Source organism: Poecilia formosa, unplaced genomic scaffold, assembly GCF_000485575.1.
Source record: "Poecilia formosa unplaced genomic scaffold, Poecilia_formosa-5.1.2 Scaffold204, whole genome shotgun sequence".
NCBI lineage: Eukaryota > Metazoa > Chordata > Actinopteri > Cyprinodontiformes > Poeciliidae > Poecilia > Poecilia formosa.
This window is the reverse complement of record NW_006800143.1, coordinates 131,640-155,526: the sequence shown is the minus strand read 5'-3', so window position 1 is coordinate 155,526 and position 23,887 is coordinate 131,640. Positions and strand designations below refer to the sequence as shown.

Sequence of the window (23,887 nt, the reverse complement as noted above, 5' to 3'; positions counted from 1 at the left end):
TTAGGTCTGAACTATTCACAGTTTATTAGTTTATTAAAATAAGTCATTGTACTGTAGCTCTGACTAAATGTTTAGGGTTCCTGAAATGCATATTTTCAGTCATTTTGACAATCACATCTGTTCCTGCTGAAATAACGCACAACCCCTACAGCTTGATGCTGCCATTACGGTGCCTATGATATTAATAAGACGGTGTAATCAGATGTCATACATTTGAATTTGTAAATAAATAAACTAAAACTAAATCCTAAAATAACCAAACACACACGCTATCTAAATTCAGTACAGCAAAGTCGGTCTTCAAATGATGGAGGAACAAAGTAAATGCTGGATCATATTGAGGTATTTCAGAGCATAAATTAAGATGACACAGCCACCAGATCTCAGTCCATTCATCAATGTATTAATATTTAATAAATAGCACAATTTTAATGTTATCTGTTCAGATCACGGCTTACCTGTTAGGTAATTTAAAATGTAATAGTTTTTGGTGAAATTTTTCAACTCACACTTAGGTACTACTTTGTCTTGATCAATCATAAAAAAAAAATAATAATAATAATAATAAAAACTTAATTCATGATTGTCAAGGGGAGTAAAGTCTTTGTTACTTGTTACTCCTATACTACAATTGCACACAGGCTGTTGCAGTGACTGGGTGTCCTAAAATGTTACCAAGTTTGAAAAAGGAAAATGCACTTGTTCATAAATGCACATGGCGGGGGGGGGCTGCAGCAGAAACGTTTTGCATTGATCAGCAGTTGCAGAGTGTGATGTGAGCAGCCTTGTTGGCAGAAGAGGCATTATGAAGCATTTTGCAAAAGGAAAAACTGCCTCCACTCACCCAGGGGTGCGTGAGCAGAAATGAGACATTGATCCATAATTGGAAGCGCTCAGTCATGAAATCTAAAGACTAATTAAAGAAAGAGAGCTTTAATGGCATCCATTTACATATTTGGCGCAGTGATTCAAAGCCGCTTGCTGACGTGTAGCCTGAGAGAGATGGGACGGGGAGGGGGCTGACCCAGAGGTTCTGGAGAGCAGAGGTAGATCACAGAAAGATGGACTAAACAACTACGATCTATAGAAAGTATTTTCTTCTTTTCTCATGAAAAAAAAAATAAGCTTTTTCTTGGACGCCTTCCCAAAGCTGCGCATGTCAAAGACGGAAACAGATGCTTCACAGTTGGCTAAAATCTAACCGTGAATCACTGCAGCAGCAACATGTGTCTGCCGGAGTGCGAGACATGTCTGATTACATGTCAAGGCCGGTGAGTCTGGCTAAACTGGCACGAAGCTGATGGGGGAGGAGAACGTCCCGCGGCATCCGACTTTTTTCTTTCCCTCCTGTTATCGAGCAGACAAGAGTTCTGCTTTCCGCCTGTTAAGACTCGGCGGCGATAACGAAGGACGGCAAACGATTGCTTGTCAGTGTTTGCACGCACAAATGCGGTGCTGCAGATGAGAGGATGCGACGCGCACCTCTTCTGTTTGCCTTCAGGTTGATTCAATCTGTTTCTGACTGAAAGCGGGGGCCGCCTATTCCCGATAAGATCCTCGACACCCCCTTTTCTTTGTTCGTTGTAGAGTGCCCCCCCCTCCTTCCACTTCTTGTAATTTCTTCACCTCAAACGCTGCCACTGCACATCCCTCAACGGCCCTGGGCCTCTTTAAATAGGATGACTGGACTAGTTCTGTTTAATCATGTAAAAAAAAATAAAAATGAAACAGTCCTGCAGCTGTGGCAGGTATTTCTTTAAGTGGAAAAGGCTGCAGGATGAAAGTCAATCATCTTAAAGACCATCCAAACTCAGGTTAATTGGAACCAAATTCATGCCAGGTTTTCTTTTGCCTATTCAGATTGATAATTTGACGGGATGAGAGGCTTGAATGGAAATATTGAATCCAGGCGGATCTTGTTGTGTCAGCCCTGCTGTTTGTTGTCAAAGATGCTGAGCTGAATGCGCCACACCGCAATTCAATCCAAACTCAGCACTCATTCAATAGATTCTCTAAAGATGTAATTACAGTTGTAGGAGGGAAAACATCCGCCACGTTTTGTCGCAGAGCCTACAGACAATTGCATGTTTACATCTCAGCCCACCCTCTCTTCCCCTGGCTGAAAGCTACATGCTGCGACAGCCACAATTTTGATCTTCACCCCACGTCTGAATTCACCTAACCTGTGTCCCTCTTCTCCAGAAACGCCTGGGAACTTTTATTTACCATTTCGAGAGCGTGGCAAATAAATCTTAAAATGTGTTCATTTGTTCCCCCCGTTATGCTTCACAGAGGCTCTCGCGACAAAACAAAATGTACCGATTCACAGGAAGGAGGGACACGCTTGCGGAGGGGAGATGCCTTCTCAGATTCTGGCTACTGTCAATTTTTCCTGTCACGGTGCGATTCTCGTCGTTTTTAAAAATGCAGCACAGGAATAGGACGTCGAAAGGCTGTTAAAAATAGGAATGCGATCACTAATATATGAACACAGTAAGAACTACAGCGTAGTAAAACTTGTCTAGTCATTCCTTTAACCCAAATGAAGGATTTATGAAGTTGCAAATTTAGGTTAAAGCTTCTGTCTCAGCCTCGTCTTTCTTTACAGATAACAGTTTGAACGAGCCAACGACCAGATGATACGTGAACTTCTTCCACAGGATGAAATAAGACATAGCAAAACGGTAAAATGATGCTAATGTCAGTTACTTGTGTTAATTAGTTTTAACCACAGAACAAGTTTGTTCAGCTACGATAACGTCAGCCTTTTATGTGCCAAGAAGTTAGCACAAGCTAGCGCTAGCTAAGTCAGTATCCACACGTAAAGAAGTGATCATAAACTCAGTTTTATACGATAAGGGTGAATTTAAACGTAAGCCGTTTGTCAATAAATATCAAACAAAGTTGTGAGAATAAAAGATACATGGCCTACAACTCCCAGCTTCCTCCTGAGCTGTCTACTTAAGATAAGTGTCCAGAAATCCCTCCCTGACTGTCCAAATGCATTTAACACATTCCATAAAATCAAAATTGATGTAGACGATCCTCAAAATGGATCGTGACGGTGTGGTTGGTCTCATTCCCTTATACACATCACTTTATTGAGTGTGCTAAAATGCCAACAGAACAGTTATCCAGACACATGGCCCCCGTAAATCCTCCCTTTATTTTCCACATGGTTTCGCACAGACGATTACAGCGACTGAACTTGTTGGAATTGTAACATCTTAATGCACAATTTGACATATTTCTTTTCAAGTCATTTCCCTTTGGTAGTTACTGTCATTGGTTTTTCTTGTCTGAATATGAGCCAGTATTGTAGGTCAGTCCCATCACACGGGGGTCTGTAATCTTTACAAAACCAAATAGCCATTTTTGACCTCGGTCCAGTGAAATAAAACTCGTTTAGCATCACAAATGTTACTTAACTTAAAATATTTTAATGAATATCTACTATAGGATATGGACATTTTAAACAAAAATATCTCATTTTATTGTTTTTAGTTTTAAAAAAACAACAACAACAACAAAAAAAACATTTTACAAAAAGATTAACACATGGTCTTCTGTGGGATGTGGAAGAAAAGAAAAGCACTTATCTTTCAATGTAACAATTAGAAAAACAAAATGCTAACCCAGACTGTATTGTTGTTTTTTTAGTCCAGAAGTCTTAAGAGAATAAAAAAGTATAACTACTTAATTTTTCCGTCAATATGTTGCAAAAAGCAAGATTTTCTCCTCATTATAACTTCTTTTCTCCGATAGTATTAATTAGCTCCAACAAGTTTTGTTTGTTCTCTGTTGCTGTCTAGTTTATAACATAACCACACGTAGGAAGAGGGGAGCTGTTTTTTTTTCTTTCATTAAAATAGTCTTCTGGCTATAACATTAAACTTAAAAAAACATACACCACAATTCTCCTGTGGATTATCACTTTAAAATATTCCTTAAACTATTTATAAAATGCTGCTTTTAACAAAGCCATATTGTTGCTGCCTAGCAAAACAAAACAAAACCCAGAAAAAATGATCCAGAAGTTGCCGCAGCTAATTAAATGCACATGACGGTGTGGTTGGTCTCCTAAAGCATCTCGACAGCGTTGGAATGAAAGGAAGCAGGCAAATCTGCATGTTGGAGATGTGTTTAAGGTTTGCATGTTATATAACATGTTTTAAAACCATCTTAAATTACATAAATACAGAAAATAACACAGTTAATGCAAAAACTCCAAATACATGTTGCGCTGATCTGATCCTCGGGGGGGAGATTAACAGAGCAGCATACTTACCATTAAACCTTTTTAAATCTGACACACATGAACTCTCCGGGACACATGTAAACCACAATCTGTCTCTCTCCGGCATATCCGCTTCCACCCAGATGGCACCGTTGCTGGCTGAGATATGGGCGAAATCAGATAAGCTTCATGCAACCCGACCTCTCGCTTCATGTAGCTAAAATAACCTCCAGGTTAATATGAAAGCCAGTACGTATACTGCCGACTGCCTGCTTTCTGTAAACTTCACGGTGGCTCGGTGCGGATGGACAAGAGCACAGATCGGCTCCTCTCGACTGGAAGTTATTACTGCCTGGACGGCAAACTGGGAAGCGAGCGCACTTTTTCAGTCCGAACAGTTCGATGTAATCTGGAGTGACTACTGTAATCAGATGGCTGTCGGAGCTGGAGAAAATGCCACATCTCTTTTCACGTGCTGATAACGAGAACCAAATCACATTGCCTTCACTTCGCACAATCTGATTGTTCCTTTCTCATCAGCTTTACATCCCCGTCCTCCAATAGGAACCCCTCATTTCACCCAGTCCTGGTTAAAGTGTTAATATCCTTAAAACACTAGATGTGGTGCATGTAAGGATATTGGAATTGATCTCATGTTACTCCTACTAATATTAGATGAATAAAAAAAAAACAACTAATACATTAAAGCTGTGTAGACAGCAGTAGCGTGTTGGTAAATGGCGCCAATGAGACTCCACTGAGAGCATTTTACCACTAAACGGAGCCCACTGGGAATTGGGCTGATTCATTATTAAGAGTGTTAGCATTAAGACTGTCAAGTTAACATCCCTGTTTGCCCCTAATGTAATTGGGCCATTTCATTTGCGCCTTGATTTATGCAGCATTATGCAGCATTAAAGCCCACAGCATGTGGCTCATTTTCAGGATTGCCGAGCACCAACAAAACTTGATTCCTACAAAAAAGGAAGAAAAAAAAAACCCCAAAACAAAACAAAAATGGCTTTACTGTCGATTGTCAAATCAGAACAAGAGGGGAGTCGCAGATCTTTTGATTGTGATGAAACTTTGTGCCTGTTTGTCTTCAAAGTGACCTTGTCATTAATAATGCATCTTAAGTATGTATTGAGGCATTGAGGCACCTTTTTTTCTCCATATGTCTGACAAAGTGCATAAACGTGAAAAATTCCCAACGTTGCTGTAATGTCAGATCAACTTATTGTTGCTGTTTTTTAGACTTAGAATAGAAAAAAAAAGAAAGTGAATCTCATTCATTGCTATCCAACTCTGTTCTTTCTATTCATAAGCCTCAATGGAGCAGACAAAAGGATGGCACACTAGATTTAAAGAGATTCATTTAATCTCTGTGCAAATTGGACTCAGACAATGTAAAACACGCCTCAATCGGCCCGACTGAATTACAGTATTGAGTCACCTTAAAGTCATTCAGATTTCTACAGTGACTTACAAATCTGGATAAATTTAGAAGGGGCAAAATAGTGAGAAAAAAAACAAGCAATTAAAAAAAAGAAGCTATAAGAAGGTCAGTTTGCATTTTGAAATTAGGAAAACAGAAAGCATGTGGAAGAAGTAACTCTGGCCAGATGAGGCTACAACTAACTATCTGGTTCCTGACACAAAATGATTAGTGTGACAGAAAGCTAACACTCTATCAAGCTAAATGCATCATCTCCAACATGAAACACGAAGGTGGCAGCAAAAGATGTTTTTCAGCAGCTGAACAATTAGAGGGTCCCACAGAGACAATGTTAGAATGGCTCAGTCAAAGTCCAGATCAAAATCCATGTAAGACTTGAAAGCTGAGGTTCATAGATGCTCTCCGTCCAATTTGATAGAGCTTTAGTTATTTTCCAAAGAGGAATGGACAAAAATTTGATTCATAAAATAAATTTCTCAAAATACTTTAAAAAGAGTCTCAAAAGACTTATACTGGACTCATTTTTTAAATTTTTTTATTTCACATAAAATTCTGACAAACTACTTTAAAATTTGAGACTCTCTGGTGGGGTAACAAGCTGTCCCCGTGCTGGGCGTGGCGTGGCGAGGAGGATTAATGAAGTGGTGGCTCATAAAGGAGATCCATCTGCACCCAGACAGTCCTAATGAGCGACTGCATTCTCCACTTACGGCTGATGACATGCCGAGGAAGCAGGGCCGCTTTTGTTTTGAACGGCCTCGCCTTTAATGGTGACAGAGTAAACTTTTCAATCTGCCAGAGTGCATGTGCCGTCAGTATTACGACTACACCGCAGCACCATTTTGTCCCTTTCCGTAGAAAGCCCTTCTGATTCCTCTGACGTGCTGCAGGCGCAGTGACAGATTATTTGGAGCTGTCCTGGAAAGGCTTTGGTGTTAAATCCAAAATGTGACACAACGCTCAGGAAAGACGCAAGCCTTAATCACGAAAGTCGCACTAAAGCGGCATCTTTGATTCAGTTTGTGTTGCAGATGTGTGGAATTAAAAAGCAAATTTTTCTTGAGGGCACCAGGTGGCTCAGGGGTAGAGCAGGTGCACCAAATACAGAGGCTACAGTCCTCAAAGCATTTGTCCGCCGGTTCGATTCCCAGCGTCGGGCCATTTGCTGCATGTCTTCCTCTGCCAAAAAATAAAACCCTTTTCTCTTAGAAGGGACAAAAACATGCATCTTTCAGCCTGAGCCACAGCTGACGGCGTCATTCATTAAACTTTCTAAATAAAACAGTTCATTCTCTCATTCTCTACGAAGTTTAGCAAAAACCTTCCTCATTATTGCATCCATTGAGCAAAAGAAACACATCGAGTAGGTTTCAATTGTTTGTTTTTTTCCCCCATCCTAACACCTAAGAACCACAACAAAGGAGTTGCCGATTCACATATTCAGAAAAAGAATATAGTTCAACAAATGCCGAGGAAAATGCTTTGAAGCAGACGGTAAACAGTTCATGGTTGAGCATTTAATCAGTGTGCTGCACAGCGGGTCAGGTGGGGTTTCTGGAGCATCAGCTGTGAGTAGACGGGGAGCAGTGGCTCAGCTGGTCAGGGTAAACAGTTCAAAGTGACGAGCTGAACGAGCTCGGAGAGTCCACCTGACCCAAGCTCACGCACAACAACCGGCCCCACACACCCTGTCCAAGTGCATTAAAGCCTGGTTGCAAGCCGAGGTCCAGCAGCAGCAGCGGCGTCGATCCATATGTAGCTTAGCTCATGATGTGAGCTGTGTGTGTGAAGTTCACACTCCATTTAGCATGACTGCGTGTTTGTTTGCATGTGATGAGGGGTAAGAGGCTAGTAAAGGCATCGCGTCGATGGAGTGATAATCTTTTTCTATGGAGAAAAGGAGACCTGACCCGACGAGTCGGACGGCTAAAAGGGTCGGTCACAGAAAGAAGACACTTTGGGAGAGCTGTGCATTGTTTGTGACCCTGACGAGAAAGTTCTGTTATTGTTAAAAAGAAAAACAAAAAAAATAAAGAACGAACGAGACGGCACCCGAATTTTACACACAAGGTCAAAATGTTTTGACTACATTGTAGGTGTGCTAATGTTACAAGCTCATTGAAAGAATAGACTTTGAAATACTGTTTTTAGTTTATAAATAATTTAACTGCTTAGCATCACAATATATTAAAGATCTGCTGTTGTTGCTTCAACCTTCCAGACCTCTCAGGTTGTCTGGTTCTGGTCCAACTCTGCATCCCCAGAACCAAACATGAATTAGCAGCATTTAGCTTCTGTGCACCACAAATCTGGAACAAACTCGCAGAAAACTGCAAAACAACTGAAACACTGAGTTCCTTTAAATCTGGACTAAAACGCCACCTGTTCAGAGCTGCTTTTGAACCATAATAAGTAAAACGTTCACCAACATATTTGATGTGTACTGATGATTTTGATGATGGCACTCATAAAAATGTAAAGTTTGTTTCTGGTTTTCTCAATTGTCGATGGCACGGTGTCTTTTATGACTTTGTATTCTTGTGTTTTTATGACGTAAAGCACTTTGAACCGTCTTGTTGCTGAAATGTGCTATATTGGTAAACTTGATTAATTGATTAGTTGGGTAATGACTACCGTTTGAAAACGAGTGATTTTCAAAGAGTAGAGCAACAACAGCTAGAAAATATTTTGAATCCCGTCGCTGTAGTTTTTACATATTTGACCATGTGGCAGACTCTTTTTGAAATCTCTCCATATTTTCCGTTCATAATTTTCCTGTAAAATGAAACACTAATATCAGACTGAACTGCTCCTTGCTGTCTGCTCCTTTTACCAGAACTGAAAGGTAGAATAATAATTCCTCGAAAGTGGTGACTGAACTAAAAACATTTTACCGTAGAGGAACTCTGTCGCTGTTCCAGAGGACATATCTGATTCCTGCGACGGAAGAATGAATGGTCGGATAAAACCCGTAACAAATGAGTGAACATGCGACACCCTGCAGTTGAAACACTCGAATACAAACAGCATTTTACATTTCTTTGAAATAAAGCGATCAAACTCTTCATCATTCTTCTGCGCTCAAAGAAGTCTTGGCAAGAAGAAAGCAGACAGAGTGACAGCTCAACAGATGAGGTACCTATGTCTAATCTCCTTCTGAAAGAGCTTCACTGGAATGGCTGGGAGCGGCGAGGGCCAGACAAAGAAAAAATTGGGGCATTCTGCATAGTAAAGCCATCACAGGGCGTCTTTAGTCTGCTTTGTGATGAGAGTTTGACAGCTGTGAGGATTAAGGAAGAGACCGACGAGCAAAGCCCAAGCAGCCGGGATATGACTAGATACGCTCACTCGTAGCTCTGTTTTCTTTACTTAGTAAATCAATAAAATATAATTTTACTACTGTAATGAGGTTGTGTCTGTCTGCAGGTAAAAGGACATGTTCGCGAAACAACGTAGAGAGACGTGAATCCACACAAGAGGCTTCTCCTTCCAAAGGGAAGACAGTTATGCCATTGCTTCTTCTACTGTATTGTTTAGGATGCAGCTGGTGTGAATTACAGGAAGTAGAAATGCTGTTACTAGGCAACCAGTCCCATTGAAAATGTTTCAATTAAGACTCTTTAAAATACAAAAGTAACTGTAAAGAATTTTAGGACAAAATATCATAGCACTATCTTTAAACTAGAAAATTTCTGAAGAAATTTAAACGGGGCCTGCCAAAGTGCGCCCGTCGGTTGGAGCCCAGCGTTCTGATGCTAAAAAATTAGCATCAATGCTAAAGTAAGCTACAATGTAGTCAATAGTTTGTGGAGAATTACAAGAATGTTGACTAAGGTGGACTTCTTCTATTCAGTTTTCTAAATTTAGTGTGTAAGCTAAAATTAGCCAAAATGCTAATGTTGGCCTAAATGCTGCCAGTGGGATGTGGGGTATAGCTAGCATGTTGTCTTACATTGACTTCCTTCATTCAGTGTACTAAGCATTGGTTACTAGAAAAAGCACTAATTTCTTAGCAGAAGAATAGCAAATATTGTTGTTATCCATTTCTTAACACCAAATTAAAAAGAAGTCATATTATTAATAAAACACAAGCTCTTTTGAAATACTGCTTTTCTGCTCAGACACAAGAAATTTACAGCTGGTAAATTTTGCAAAAGTAAAAATCCGATGTTTACTTTGCGGCACTTGGCTACCAAAAAATGCTTTCACATCTTAGCAACAGAATAAATATTGTTATTGTTCAAAAATATATGCCTTCTACTCTTTTTAAATATTAGTTATCTAACACTTAAGAAGAACTGCACAGTTGATGAGTTTGCCAGAAATTTAAAATGTTTGTTTTTTTTGTCACTGGTGGTAAATATATTATAAACAGACATTCAACACAAAAGTAAAAATCTGATTAATACTTCATGGCATTTCTTTACAAGTAAAAAAACAAATCATCTTTTAAAACCAGCTTAATCATTGTTTATAAAACATAAGCTGTTTTTAAATACTGCTTTTCTGCTAAGACATAAGAAATTTACAGCTGGTAAATTTTGCAAAAGTAAAAATCAGATTTTTACTTTGTGGCACTTGGTTACCAGAACTCGTTCATCTCTTAGCAACAGATTAACAATAAATATTATTGTTCAAAAAAACATAAGATTTTTTTTTTTTGCTTTGCAAAGCATTACACTGCTCTCCTATGCTTTGCTACGGCAATAATTTGATTTTTAAGTAATTTGAAAAAAATCTATATCAAATGTTTAACACAGTAGTTAAGACTGACACAGGCTTTATTTGTTATACTTCAGTAAAAAGATTATCTTTGCTGTGCAGAGCTGCAATTCAAGGTACAGAACTCCTCACCTGCCACATGCTTGTTAAGCATGTGGCATAAGCCTTACAAATAAATTTTTTATTGCTCAAATTGAGGCCAAACTGAAAAATTTAAAAAGCGAACCTGTAATTTGAATAATAAAAGATACATAAAATAGTTTGGGTTTTTTTTTTTTTGCAAAATCACCATGTCTTCCAACTCCTATGAAATAAGTATACTTTTTTTTTGTTGCCATTGATTCTTTAGTTCTTTAAAGTCAGTCACGGTGTATCGAAGGCTTTATTACCAGTCCACCTCGTTTTTCTGTTTCCAAGGGCTATAAACACGATTTGTCAACAAAGGACCATTTTTCTTGGGCACTTTTTAAAACAGAGAACAGAGACAAGAAACACTCCATAACACAAAGACAGACGCGCATTAATCTTCATAAGTCAAGAAATGCTCACAAGAAAACCGAGATATGACTAAACTCCCCTGGTCGTAGTAATATTTTAAAGGTTAAAACAAATTAATCTGTGAAAAGTCTAAATGAGGACCTGAGCTTATCTTTCTCTCTCTCAATTCTGTACAGTCACAGTGATGGTTATAGGCAGGTAAAGAGATTTGAGCTGTAGAGGGAAGCTGGGTTTTCCAGAGAAAATAGAGAGAATATATAAACACCATGCAGAGACCGCAGGCAGGGATTTGAACCCAAGACCTTATTGCTGCAATGCATCACTGCTACCAACTGTGCCTGCCACCTTGCAGCCTCACAGTGATGTCACACGTAGTAATGTTAAATAAATGTATTTTTTAGTTCCAGTATCTGTTGCCACACACATAACCTGATGACAGAATGTCACGATTTGCAAATTAAAGAGACAGATTTAATTAAACTCTATAACTGCATATTTTTTTTCTCAGTAAATATTTACTGAAACTGGCTTTTCTGAAAGGTTCATCAAATTAAATCTGCTACATACATCTGACTTCCCATTACAGGGGAAGCCACTAATGTAAAATTTGCTGGATGGGATTTATATAAAAAAAATGTTTACAAGCTGCTTCTGATCTTACAGCTGTGCTGATTTCAAGGGACACCCAGCTGTCTATGATTTCCACTGCTGTAACACCATAGTTAGACTATAATCACTCCCTGTAATGATCCACTAAAAGCAGTGTGTCTAAAGAAAAGTCACTGGACCAACAAATTATAATTACTTATGCCTAACAGGCAGCTCTGCTCTTAAATAAACCCCCTGCGCAACTTTGATTATAAAGTAGCAGTTGCAGTCAAGTGTCTTGTTTCCTTCAAGAAATAGTTTCAAGTTTGCTAAGCGGAACGAAGGCTAAAGAGCAAATAAGCACGCTTTTTCCACCCGGCCTCAAATCATCCTATAATCCATAAAATTACACCTGTCACTAGAAAGTTAGATTTATTAAAACTACTTCCTGATCCGAAGAGGAAAAAAACCCCATTAAAACACACAAAGGCCTTCAATCAACACTTAATTAACGCAGCAACCTTTCCCTGATGCTGGCAATCACGTTCCCTATCTGCCAGATTAGTTTAAAGACGTGAATGCAGATTAGAAACGGGCCCGAGAGGCTCAGCAGTGTGAAAAATATATAGGCAAATAAAAATGAGAGCAGGGGAAAAGGAGGGGGGGGGGACAGGATGGCAAGACGACAGGAGTAAGAGAGAAACGGAAAAAAAAATAAAATACTGCAGAAGTCAACTTTCTGCTGCCCACAGTTCTGTCAAGTTAAGCGTGTCATTTCAGCAGAGGGGAACATCGCTTAGATAACTGTTCGCACTGTGTATTTCAGCGATTGTGTGTCCCTTACAAAATGGGAATCATCAGTGACAGCACAGGCAGTAAAAGAAAATTTTTTTTTTTTTTTTTTGGAGACGGCCTCACGGGGCCGTTACCTTAAAGTGACTGTGACAATACAGCAGACGGAACACCTTTACTTACAGCAGACTGAGTTCATTATGATGCAAAATCTGAGCGGATTAGTTTGAAGCGAAATGACTTTGTGCTGACCTCTGCTGATCGTAAGTTGACTCCTTTCTGAGGCAGTGGAGGGTCACCACGCGATGACCTTCACTCCTCAAGTCCTGGCTGACGATCCACTGAGTGGGGTTGCTGGGACGCGCCCCGAGGAACGTCACTCCTTCTTTTAATTTTACCCTGCAAAGAAAAAATAAAGACAGAAAATATTAGTTATTTACTTTCGTAGGCATATGTTTGAGTAAAATGAACATTTTTCTTTTATTCTATATTTAAACACTGACAGCATGTCTCTGAAATTCCAGGCAAAAGTTTAGAATTTATTTGAAGAAAATGGGAAATGGTCAAAAAGATGCAGCGCTTTCAGACCTGAAATAATGCAAAGAAAACATTGTCATATTCATTTAGAAACAACGAAACTAATGTTTTAACTCGGGAAGAGTTCAGAAATCAATATTTGGTGGAATAACCGTGAGGTTTTCAATGGGGTTCAGTGCGGTGGTCTCTTCATTTTTTTTTTTTTCCAGAGCTGTATATTAAACAGGTGCTCAAATTTAATTATGCCACAAACAAATTACAATCTGCTTCCAAAATACAAAATGCACCTATCATTCAGGTTTCTGGGTTTTTACAAGCGAAGATGACGTAATGTGATGTTTTATTCCAAATATGTCATTGGAAGTTCATAGACGATTATATTTTCCTTTAGGAGTCAATTGTGAACATTTGCAGAAAGTTGTCTTAGTAATTTTCACTCTTTATGAAATCGATACTCATTGTGAGTTAAAGAAACAAAGCAGAGAAGTCTGAAGACCCCAAACTGTGGCTTTTTTATGTTCTAAAGCAGATCCAGCTCATAGTGCTGCTTTGTCTGGTATTGAATAAGACGGGGTCAGACCACTGGAAGCCTGAGAAGAAAGCAATAAATTTTTAAAATCAATCCGGAAACAGACAGGAAGCCTGTGAAGAGAAGTCGTAAGGGGAGTGATGTATTTAAGCTTTTTTTTTAAAAGTTTTTTTTATTTTTTTATGCCTGTTTAAAAGACAAGCTAGCTGCTGATTTTGATGAATAAAGCTGCATCATGTCTGCCTCAAATACCGCTGGCGTGTATATTTACTATGTTCCCGAAACAACACGGCATGAAATAATCAAAGTAAATAGCAATTTCATTCTGCAGTCTGCCATCTTTGGCGAATGTTTGTCATAAGATCAGGCTATACGTTGTAATTACAAGCCTGTTAAAGCTTGCTGTCCTGCTTTCACCTCAAACAGTAATGGATTCTCTCTTGCAGTATGAAAATGAAATTATGGAAATGTCTCTTCTTTTTTTTTTTTTTTTTTGACCGATACATTTACAGCATCTGAGGTGTCTTCAGCTCAGGGGAGTACAAAGGAGAGAACTGTCTCTGGGAGCAAATGAAAATGTAACATGGAGTATAATAGACCGAATGCACACAGTCTAATTTGAAGGTAAAAGCACCGAGATACAATGGATTCAAGTCAATGTTGCAAAACGCAGCACAGTGGAAGGTCTGTGTGATGCTAGCTAAGACTGACAGTGAAGTACAATGATTGAAGAGCAGACTAAATTATAACAGAAGGCCAAATCACTTTCCCTGTCCAATCCATACCAGGTTGGCAGATGAGACCAAAGACGGAGCTTCTCTTTCATCTTGAATTTGTTGCTGCCCTTTTTAGACGCAATTGCCTATCTGTCATCCTATGAATATATCTGCCCTCTCCAATCAAGCCCATTTCTTTGATGTGATACCTCACGCTGTTGGGCTGCAGGTAGCATGTGAGAAATGAAAGTGGAATCTGTGATCAACAGTAAATCTAAGGGTCACTTAAAAACTGTGTCTGTTTTTTTTCCTTCCTCTGTTTTGTCGTATAATAATGAAAAAAAAACAACAACAAAAAAAACAGATTTTCATCCAACCTTAGTCGGTGAGAGATACAGCATGGTTAAAGTGTGTATATTTATTTGCTACTTTGATTAACTTACTGTGAACTGTATGTTTTTGCCACCTAAGCAGCTAACTGATCCCACATAAAAAGACAAAATAATCTTGACATCTAAACACATAATTATCTTGTACAAGCATGTAATCTAAACTCAGTCTCCTCCTCAGCCTGACTGGTTAACAGGATGACAAAGGCAGTACGGCAAGCATAAAAACAGGAGGTTTATTCAAAGAAGAAACACAGTTCCTTAGTGTTCCAGTTAGGTTAGGGCTCCTCAAATACTTGTTTTCCCAAAAATTAACCAAGCATTTGCTACGTAGTCCCCATAAGTAAAAGTAAACAATTGGGACACCCTTGCAGTTTTCAGTATGGTAATGTCATGTTTTTGACATGTTTAAGTATGTCTGTGCAGAGCTGTATAAAGTTTTGCTTCCTTTTTGGGATTCTTTTTCTTATTTTAGTAGAAATAATACTAAAAGTAAATTTGATTTTCATTTGAAAAATTCTAAACCTCTTCATGAGAGAAGAGGGACCAAAATTAGCAGCGGAAATTATTTATTTGAAGTTATACTGAAATAACCTTTTTTTTTTTTTTTTGGGAAATTTCTCTCCAAATATTATATTTAATGATCCAAACAAAGTAAATGTGGAGAAGGAAATCTGACTGGTGGGATGTGTACAACTGGAACAAACAAATAAATAGGAGCTGTGGTACAGTCCTCTCGTGGTCCCAGTGGAGGAAGCCGGTTCTTTTATCAGGTTTTGTTCCACCTCGGTGGTCAGGGTGTCTATCAGCGGCTTGTGGTGTGCTCCCAGAATGTTTTAAACACAGCTGAGTCTCAAAAGGCAGCCAGTCATTACTCCACAGTCCATAATATGTCCACAGAGCATTTGGTGCAGGACGGTTGAAGTGTCTTTTATTGACTAAATGGTCAATTTGGCCTTGTAACCTGTAAGCATCGGGACATTCCTGCAGGTGAGACAGCAGGAAAACGGTCCCAGTCCCAGTCAGATGGATGTTGAAACAATCCCCAATCGATCAGCTGCTCCTCCATATTGGTGGAGTCAGGAATAGCAACAGGAATAAGACAAGTGGGAACATAAGCGAGAAGGAGAAAGAAAATGATTTATATTTTTTTACATTTCCCATCTCAAAGTCGGTGCTTTGTACAACAGGCAGTTGCTACATTTACTGCTGCAGGATGTGTCTACCAGCTTTATGCATCAATTAAAATTATCTCTGTACTTTGACTGGGCCATTCTACAATTTGAACGTGCTATATCTAAGCTGTTTCATTGTGGATGTGGCTGTATGTTTAGGGGTTAATACCATGCTGGATGGTGAACTTCCACCTCAGTTTCTACTCCTTCAAAGCCTGTTTTTTTCATCCAGAACTGGGCTGTATTTAGCTCCGTCCGTCTCCCCATCAACTCTGACCATTTTCTGTTTCCTGGCCGAGGAAAAGCATCCGATACGCCATTTTCTTAAAAAAAAAAAAACAACAAAAAAAAAAACAAACAAAAAAAACGATTCTCTTTTTGTCACTACTCAATAAAGACCAGATTGTGGAACGTATAATCAATAGTTTTGCTGTCAACATATTGAATCCCAGCATTATCCATGGGATAGTGTTGTATTCTGTGGTCTTCATGATGCTGCTTTTTCACTAATGTTCTCTAAAAACAAAACAACAACAAAAAAAGCCCAACAACTTCACAGAACAGCTGGATTTAATGCTGGTTGACTGGATTCTGTTGGATGGTATCAGAGTAAACGGAGCTGACTGTCTCACTTTTAAAAACTCGCAACTTTTGTTTCCACTTTACAATTATGCAATGCTTTGTGCTGTTGTTTCAAATAAAATACCCGTTTTTTTTAATGTGTGTCAAAATGTCCTAAACTACTGCAAGGCCCTCTGCAGCGGCTAATTGGTGGTCAGGCTTTACTGGGTGCAGTGTGTAGTTTGTAACTTTGTACAGTTTTCTTGTGAAGGAAGGTGGGACATGGCGCCAAGACATCAACCTGAATCAGCACTGAAAAACAAAAATACCCCTTGGGATACCCCTGCTTTATGAAAAACAGTAAAATGGAACTGGGATTCAAAACATTTTTTTCTGTAGCTCAGTGGATGTGCTGCACAGGAAATGAATCAACAGAATCAGCCACGATTCCTGAGGGAACGTGGACATCTGTAGCTCATTTCAGAATTAATCCACTGAATGCATTTCACAGCAAATACTGACAACGTCAATTTGACACTGGAAACACCGGATCTCAATTTGAGTAAAGCTTTAAAAGTGTTTCATCAATTAGTAGTACTGGAGTTTACATGACTATTTGTGTCTTTTGATTTCAGTCAGCTATCCAGCAGTGCTCAGCCACAGGCGCAGGAGCTTCAGCGGAGAGCTCCTCGGTGCTTCTCACAAATCTGTAAAACGTCCCAAGTTGAAGTTTCCAGTGTTTAGAAAAATGATTAAAGTTTGCAAATGCAGAGAGGGAAAAAGATGTTACATTTTGGAGACATGTCCTGTGGTCTGGTGAAACTTAAGTTCAAGTGTTTGACCACAATGACTATTTTTAGATTTGAAGGAAAAAGAATGAAAGGAACAGGCACACAGTACAAAGTAGACAGTATTATGATATAACTTCATTTATAGATATTGAAGCATTGGTCGGGAAATTTAATATTGGCCAGGAATGGGTCTTTAAATGAACAATGAGCCAAATTATGCTTACCAGATTTGTAACAAAGAACAACAAAATCTATGTTTTGAAGTCCTAGTCCTTCTTGTGGAAACTTTAAGACTGAAAAGGCAGTTCCACCAGTTACAAAGTAAATTTGTCTAATATTTGTATGATTCTGAAGAAAGATTAAATTATTCTAGAATTTAGAAAACAGAGACGAATTTGGTAGTGAGAACAAAAAAGGGGACAGAAATATTTTAGCCAGAGAATCAGGAAATGAACAAAATCCTGGATGGGAAAAAAAAGTCACTGCAGCGCTTTTTCTGGCATCACCTAAAAGAGCTTCAGTTGGAAATTTTAGCATTTGAAACTAGGTCAAAAGGGTTATCTCAAAATTTTTATGCAGTTTCATAAAACTTCTGCATATCTTAATACCAGTAACAAGGTCATGACTGGTATCAAAGTAGCTGCACATAATAATCGTAATGGCGGTGTGTACTTTACAAACTCCACAACACGTGTGGACAAAATGTTGTTTTCGTAGATGCCGAGTGTGTTACAGTGTCATGTGGCTCTCAGATGAATTTTCCTGCAGAAATGAAGTAGAAAACACCATCCCGGTGCACCTGGGCTCTTCTTAATGTCTGAACACGTCTCCTGAGGAGACATTGTGGCACATTCATCGCACTCTTTTGATTACCAAGAATTATATAACCAAAGCAGGTAAATAGACAAACAGCCCTCGGAGGGAAGACAGTGAAGAGTGCAAAGAGACGGCAGTGTTTAGCTGGCAGTTTAAAGTAACACAACATGCTGCTTTCAACACTGTCAGCAATCACAAGAGACCTTGACGAGCCTTCATTGGCACCACACCAAGTCTGAGCTGAAGTTAGCTGATAAAAAGAAAGAGCATCCAGGCAGTGCACGGGGAAATCACAGAGCACAAAGTGGTGCGTTCACACTTCAGAGGCATTCTGTGTCAACTTTACCCTTTCTCGGTTGAATCCCACCGTAGCCATTGAGATCTCTCGTTCGTTGCCGTTTCTGCTATTCTACCCTTCTCTCTCACCTCTCATTCTTCCCGAGATCTGATTGCATGCTTTGAATTTCTCCGAAGCCTCTATATATAATAGCGACTACCACTTAGCGGCACGGTGCGAGAAATAAATGTTTCCGAGGCGAAATCCAATAAGATGGGGGGGGGGGGGGTGCGGCATGACAATGGGAGTCCCCACAGCCAGTGGTGTGTGTGACCTGGCTACTTTTCAGCAACACCCGGGGTCCGTTTCCTCTTGGCCCCAGGTTGCTCCTTGTTCACATGCATCACAATGTTACTCCGACTATTCTCCCCTACCGAATCCTTTGGAAACCACACGCTTTCAAAACGAGCGTCTCCACAAGGAGGACGCTGTGTTATTGTACCATCCCGCCTACATAAACCGTGTGCAGGGAATGCAGCGGCTCAGCAGGGAAGACGAAGAGGAGCGAGGCAGTGTGGGGGGAACGACAGAGAGACAGGCAGGACAACGGCGCTTTGTGATGGTTTGTGGCTGATGCCTAATGGAATAGTTTAAAAGACTGCAGTCGTCTATGACTGCACTGATTTGGCTTACCGATTCTGTAGGAGAAGACGATGGGATGAACTCCCATGTATCAAGTCGTAAAATGAAAAATAAAAAGTGGCACATTCACTGAAACACCTACACTCCAGTCCCAAAGAGATATGGGAAGGCATAACTTGCTATTCTCAAAATACACCGATAAGTTACAAAACTTTTGTAAAGTTGTAAAAATTCTAATAAGGGAAGAATCTGAAACGTCTGCTCCTGAATTAGTGCTTGTTCTTCTGCACCGTCTTGCAAAATGCATTCCTAAGCCTAAACTTTTTAAATATTTTTGTCACAAACCAGTAACTTCAAAGTATTTATTGAGTTTTTTTTGTGACAGACTAACATAAAGTTGAGCAGAGTGGAAGTGGAAGAGTTTGAAATAGGGTGAGGTTGTAAAAGAGCATCCCGAGCTTTGAAAATCTCACAGAGCACTGTTCCATTATTCAGAAAGTGAAAGTATTACAGAACTTCAAAACCTATCAGAAACATACATAAACTCAAATTGCTCATATGACAGTCAGTCACAAAACGGACCAAAAGAAAACTTTGCGGAGGCTACAAATGACTAGAGCAGGTGGAAGTTTGCCTTTAAAAAGTGCAACAGTCCTAAACGAACAAAGGAGCGCTTTAGATCAAAGTCAGTGCCTCGGCCTAAATCCCACTGAAAATCTGTGGCAAGACTTGAAAAGCGATATGAAATAATTCCTTTGATACTATTTGACTGAGCTCACATTGTTTTTGCAAAAGGTTGGTCAAATTCTCAGTCTTTATATGCAAAGCTGGTGTACTTCTAGCTGGTTCGAACAACCTCGCACGAAACACTTTTCATATTTTTTATTCCACTTCAAAATGATGAACAACTTTGCACTGAATGTCACAGGAAATCACATCAAAACAGCACAAATTAAGATTGTAATGTGACAAAATTGGGAAGTTATTTTGTCACATTACAAATTAATTGTAATGTGTCAGGAAGGCATTGTACGTTAGCACATTTTAAGCCATGATATATAATAAAAAAATGTATTTGGATGAATGTTTTCAGCCAAATATTTTTTAAAGCCTGATTGAAAAACATTTGCAACATCTGGATGAAACAGCTGAGATATTTTGTGCAATGTTAAAATCAAGAAGGGGAGAAATGCAACATTTCTTTTGCTGGTACAGCTCTGATTTAATGAATGCTCACATTAAAGGCCAACATTACATGTAGCTCCTTAGAAGAGGTCTCACTGCTGCAGATGCCCTACTGGAGGCTCACTCAAATTATGCTAATCTAGCTGTTTAGTGCAATATTTTTAAACTTTTCTCTCTTTTTTTCTTAAAGCACACTTCACCAATTTTGTACTCGGTGTCATCAGATCAGCCTGTAAGGAAAGGAGAGGTGAGAGAGCCAAGATACAAGTTTTGCTAAGTCAGCTTAAGCTTAAGTCTACTCCCATATAAAAATCCCGAGGGGATTGATTGGATGAAAAGGAACTTAGGTTGCAAGAACCGGAAGATTAGAGATTGTTTTTGTCCTCTGAGGTGTCTCAGCTTGACCATGGCTGGCCTAAGGTCAAAGCCCGAGCGTCACACCACTAAAGCATTAAAGAGCCGCTGACAAAACTGCAGACTTCAGTCTTATTTCTGACGTTTTTCCTTTGAATCAGACTGATTAGAGTGTCAGTAAAGCCAAATAAGTGCCATAAAGTACACCCACGGGGAACTTTTTGAAAATTTGTCACATTACAACAAACTTTAATGTATTTTAACGGGATTTCAAGCGATGGACCGATATGGAGTAGTTCAGGATTTTTCAAGACGAATAAAAAGAGCATATGGTTCCCAATTTTTTTGACATGTAAAAGCCGAAATGTTTCACACAAACTTCAGTCTTCGACTTTTTGCAATGCTGCACAAAAATCTGATTGTGATCTCGTCTCTGGTGTTTCCCTATGTCAGATGGAATAAACTGTAACGAGGACGGCTTATAGCTTTCTTATACATCCAAGGGCTCAACAGAACATCTGGATTTATACTGAGATTAAATTACAAGCTCTATTCGCATAAAGAAAAATACAGACTATGAAGAAAAAAGAAAAGAAGTCAAGTAAAGAAGCAAGATGCTTATTAGAATCAATATTTGAAGCCCAAACTTAAAGTTTAAATGTAAACCACATGAGAAAACATTCGAGAGTAAACATTAGCAGGCCAGAGGAAGGCCAATGTTGATTTAGAGAACTCATGAAGATTCATTAAAACTGTGATACGAGCATGAATCTGAGACTGGCAGACTGTCTGCTGGCTGTCAGCATGGCCACTTCAACAAATTATTCCTCACCGTCTTAGCCTCACATCAGCCTTTTCTTCTCGCATGAATAATTCATCCGCTTTCTCTTTTTAGCCGTCCCAATGTCAAATTGAGTGAGTGGTGAAGAAAAAAAAAAAATAGAGAGAAATTCCACCTATAACAAAACAAATATTAGCGTCTATCCAAAAAGGCACAGATTGGAATATTTGAGCTATTTATTCAGAGTGACAGAGCTGTTGCAGAAAGTGCGGCAGCTTGCCAACAAGGATCTAAAACAATGCGAAACATTAGACCATCACGCGCCTTCTGCTTGTGTCGGTGGGGGAGCCGCTAAGTGCTGGTAGCACGTTCCACAATAGCGTTTTACCCACATGCCAGGAGACAGATTTTGTTGGTCTCTCATTCCTGAATCGCACAGCAGAGATTATAGGAGCGCCCACTGTTTTGCTGAGAGACCATAAAAGAGAGGCAGAAAGCATTAGGATTGGAGATCTGTTTGCCAATTACTCTGCCTTTTGTGTAGACACGGTGTGAGCAAAGAGAGGGGAACATCTAAAATCCCATATGAAGAATTCGTGTGATTGCTATCATGGAGCGAGGTTTAGTGGTATCCTCGCAGAATGTGTCCACCTAATTGGATTTTCACGACATTCAAGTGTGCAGCAAGAGAGAAAACATCGTGCTGGGGGGAAAACATCAGAGGAGAGAAATGGAAATTACCGGGCCAACTGTTCTTCTAAAGACGTTTTACTTTCATATATATCCTTCTCAGACTTTCCCTGTTCTGTTTCTTCAAAAGGAGAAGGTCTTCATGTTGTTGGATTGTATATTTAGGATGTGTTTGAGAGAGCAGGTGATTGAGCCCGTGACAGCCGCTCATCATTCGTCCTCATTTGGTTGATGTCAGTTGACAGAGTTTGTTGCTGGAGTTGACATGATTCACGTTGTGGACACATTTGACTAGACGACAGCGTTTCTATTGGGGCCCACCCGTAGATCCCTTTACAACAAAGTGACTATTTAATTGCTTATTTAACCCCATAGGTAATTCTTCACCTTTGGGTAAAGCAGCCAAACTAAATGTGGTGCGTATGTAACTTTAAGAAGGAATCTACCTTATCAGATCCGGGATCAGACATGGACTCCAGCTCATCCTTGGGTTGGATGTCACACAGAGAGTAGTACAGCTTGTATACAAAATGTTGTTTCAAACAGTTCAACATTAAATGCTTCTTTTTATATATATATTTTTGTCCAAAAAGCCAGGTTGACTTGTAAAAGCACAAAAATGACACAACATCTAAGGGGGTGAATACTATTTAAAGGCACTGCAAGAATACAGTTGAGAGAATGGGTGTCAATGGGTGATTTCCTATATTGAGTATTTTTTATAGTTGCTAATGCAACAATCAGTGTCAAGCATATCAGAAAATGTTTGCATAAATCATACCGAATATGAAACGTAGCATCAACAGACATTTAAGGCCTGGAACTCTAAAATAGCAGGTCACAGCATCCTCACTGTCAAATTGTGCTTTTAGCATTCTGAGAACTGCACTCATTTGGAAGCAACCTGTGATGAGCGTTTGACCATTTTTCCACTCCTACATCACCTTTACTTTGCAAATGTAAAGTGACTGCTTGATATTTCCACTCTTGTACGGAGGCAAGCAGCAAGGCCCAGACTAATCTGCAGCTGAATGTGTGCACAGTGCAGGTAAACAATTTTTTTTTTAATATATATACATATTTTTTTTTATTCTGAGCACAAATGCTGTCAAAAATCTTCCACGCTCTGGAGAATCTTCCAGTGCAAACGAACGCATATCTATACATGCCAACGAACGAATAGCCACATATGTGCAGTCGGTGCATGTATGCACCTAAACAGAAACAACACCCTCAATAGCAGCACATTGTAAAGAGATAATGTCACAATGTTGCCTGGGGCAGAAAGAATCAGCCGTACCGTTCTCATCTCCCTTGTACCTTTTTCTTTTTTTACTCTCGTGTTCAGTTTCAGTTTTAAGAAAAGACAAGATGTAAAGAACCTCATGCCCAGAGGAAACGTGCTGCAAATGGGGATCCATCCTGTAGGCTCCAGCTCAGCTGCCAGCACACCAATGTCTCATCGATGAGTTCATGCGGTTATCATGCTGGGGAGAGTCAAAGGGTGTGTGAGGTAACCTCGGAAGATCTGGCACATATTCCTTTTAGGCTAACCTGCGTGCTCAAGTAGTTTTACAAGCAAATGTAACCAACGTGGCCTTCACGAGAAATATGCAAAAATTAAAACACAGCAACAGAACAAGAGAGAAACAGAACGCGCTTTCGAAGCCTTTTGCTACACCAGGAATCATCAGAAACTCCAATCCTCGACTGCAACTGGCATGCTACTGAAAAGAGAGCTCAATAAGTTTGGAAAATACACTTTATTTGTCAAATACACACTAAAAACCATGTAACGTTTTCTTCAAACTTAACGGCTATACTCTGCTTTGTGTTGATTTGCCGTGTTCACATCATGAGCAGGACTAGACGTGGTTGTTGACATCTAAACCGGTTTCTTCTGATACAGCATGAGGAAGACTGACGACGCTTGGTCCTCGTGCTTAGCATTCAGCCTGGTGTCAGTTTCTTAACCTTCCTTCAAAAAAAAAAAAAAAAACACCCCAGGATTATTTACAACAGCCCGTGGCTTCCTGTCTGCTCTCCCATATCCCTTCAACCCCCGCCCCACCTCCACGTCTTCTCTTCCCAAGGGGCTTCAGGGAGTTGGTAAAAGATAAGCTTTGTGTTGTGGCAGAGGCAACTGACACC

The 23,887-nt window shown here is 39.6% G+C and overlaps 1 protein-coding gene across 1 annotated transcript in view; it reads right to left on the bottom strand.

Moving 5' to 3' along the window:
* LOC103148413 (transmembrane protein 132C-like) overlaps positions 1-23,887 on the bottom strand; it is a 108,226-nt gene that overhangs the window by 9,969 nt on the left and 74,370 nt on the right. Inside the window, exon 3 of the mRNA XM_007567175.2 lies at positions 12,546-12,692. Within this exon, the coding sequence (XP_007567237.2) occupies positions 12,546-12,692 (147 nt within the window). The remainder of the gene's footprint in view (positions 1-12,545; positions 12,693-23,887) is intronic.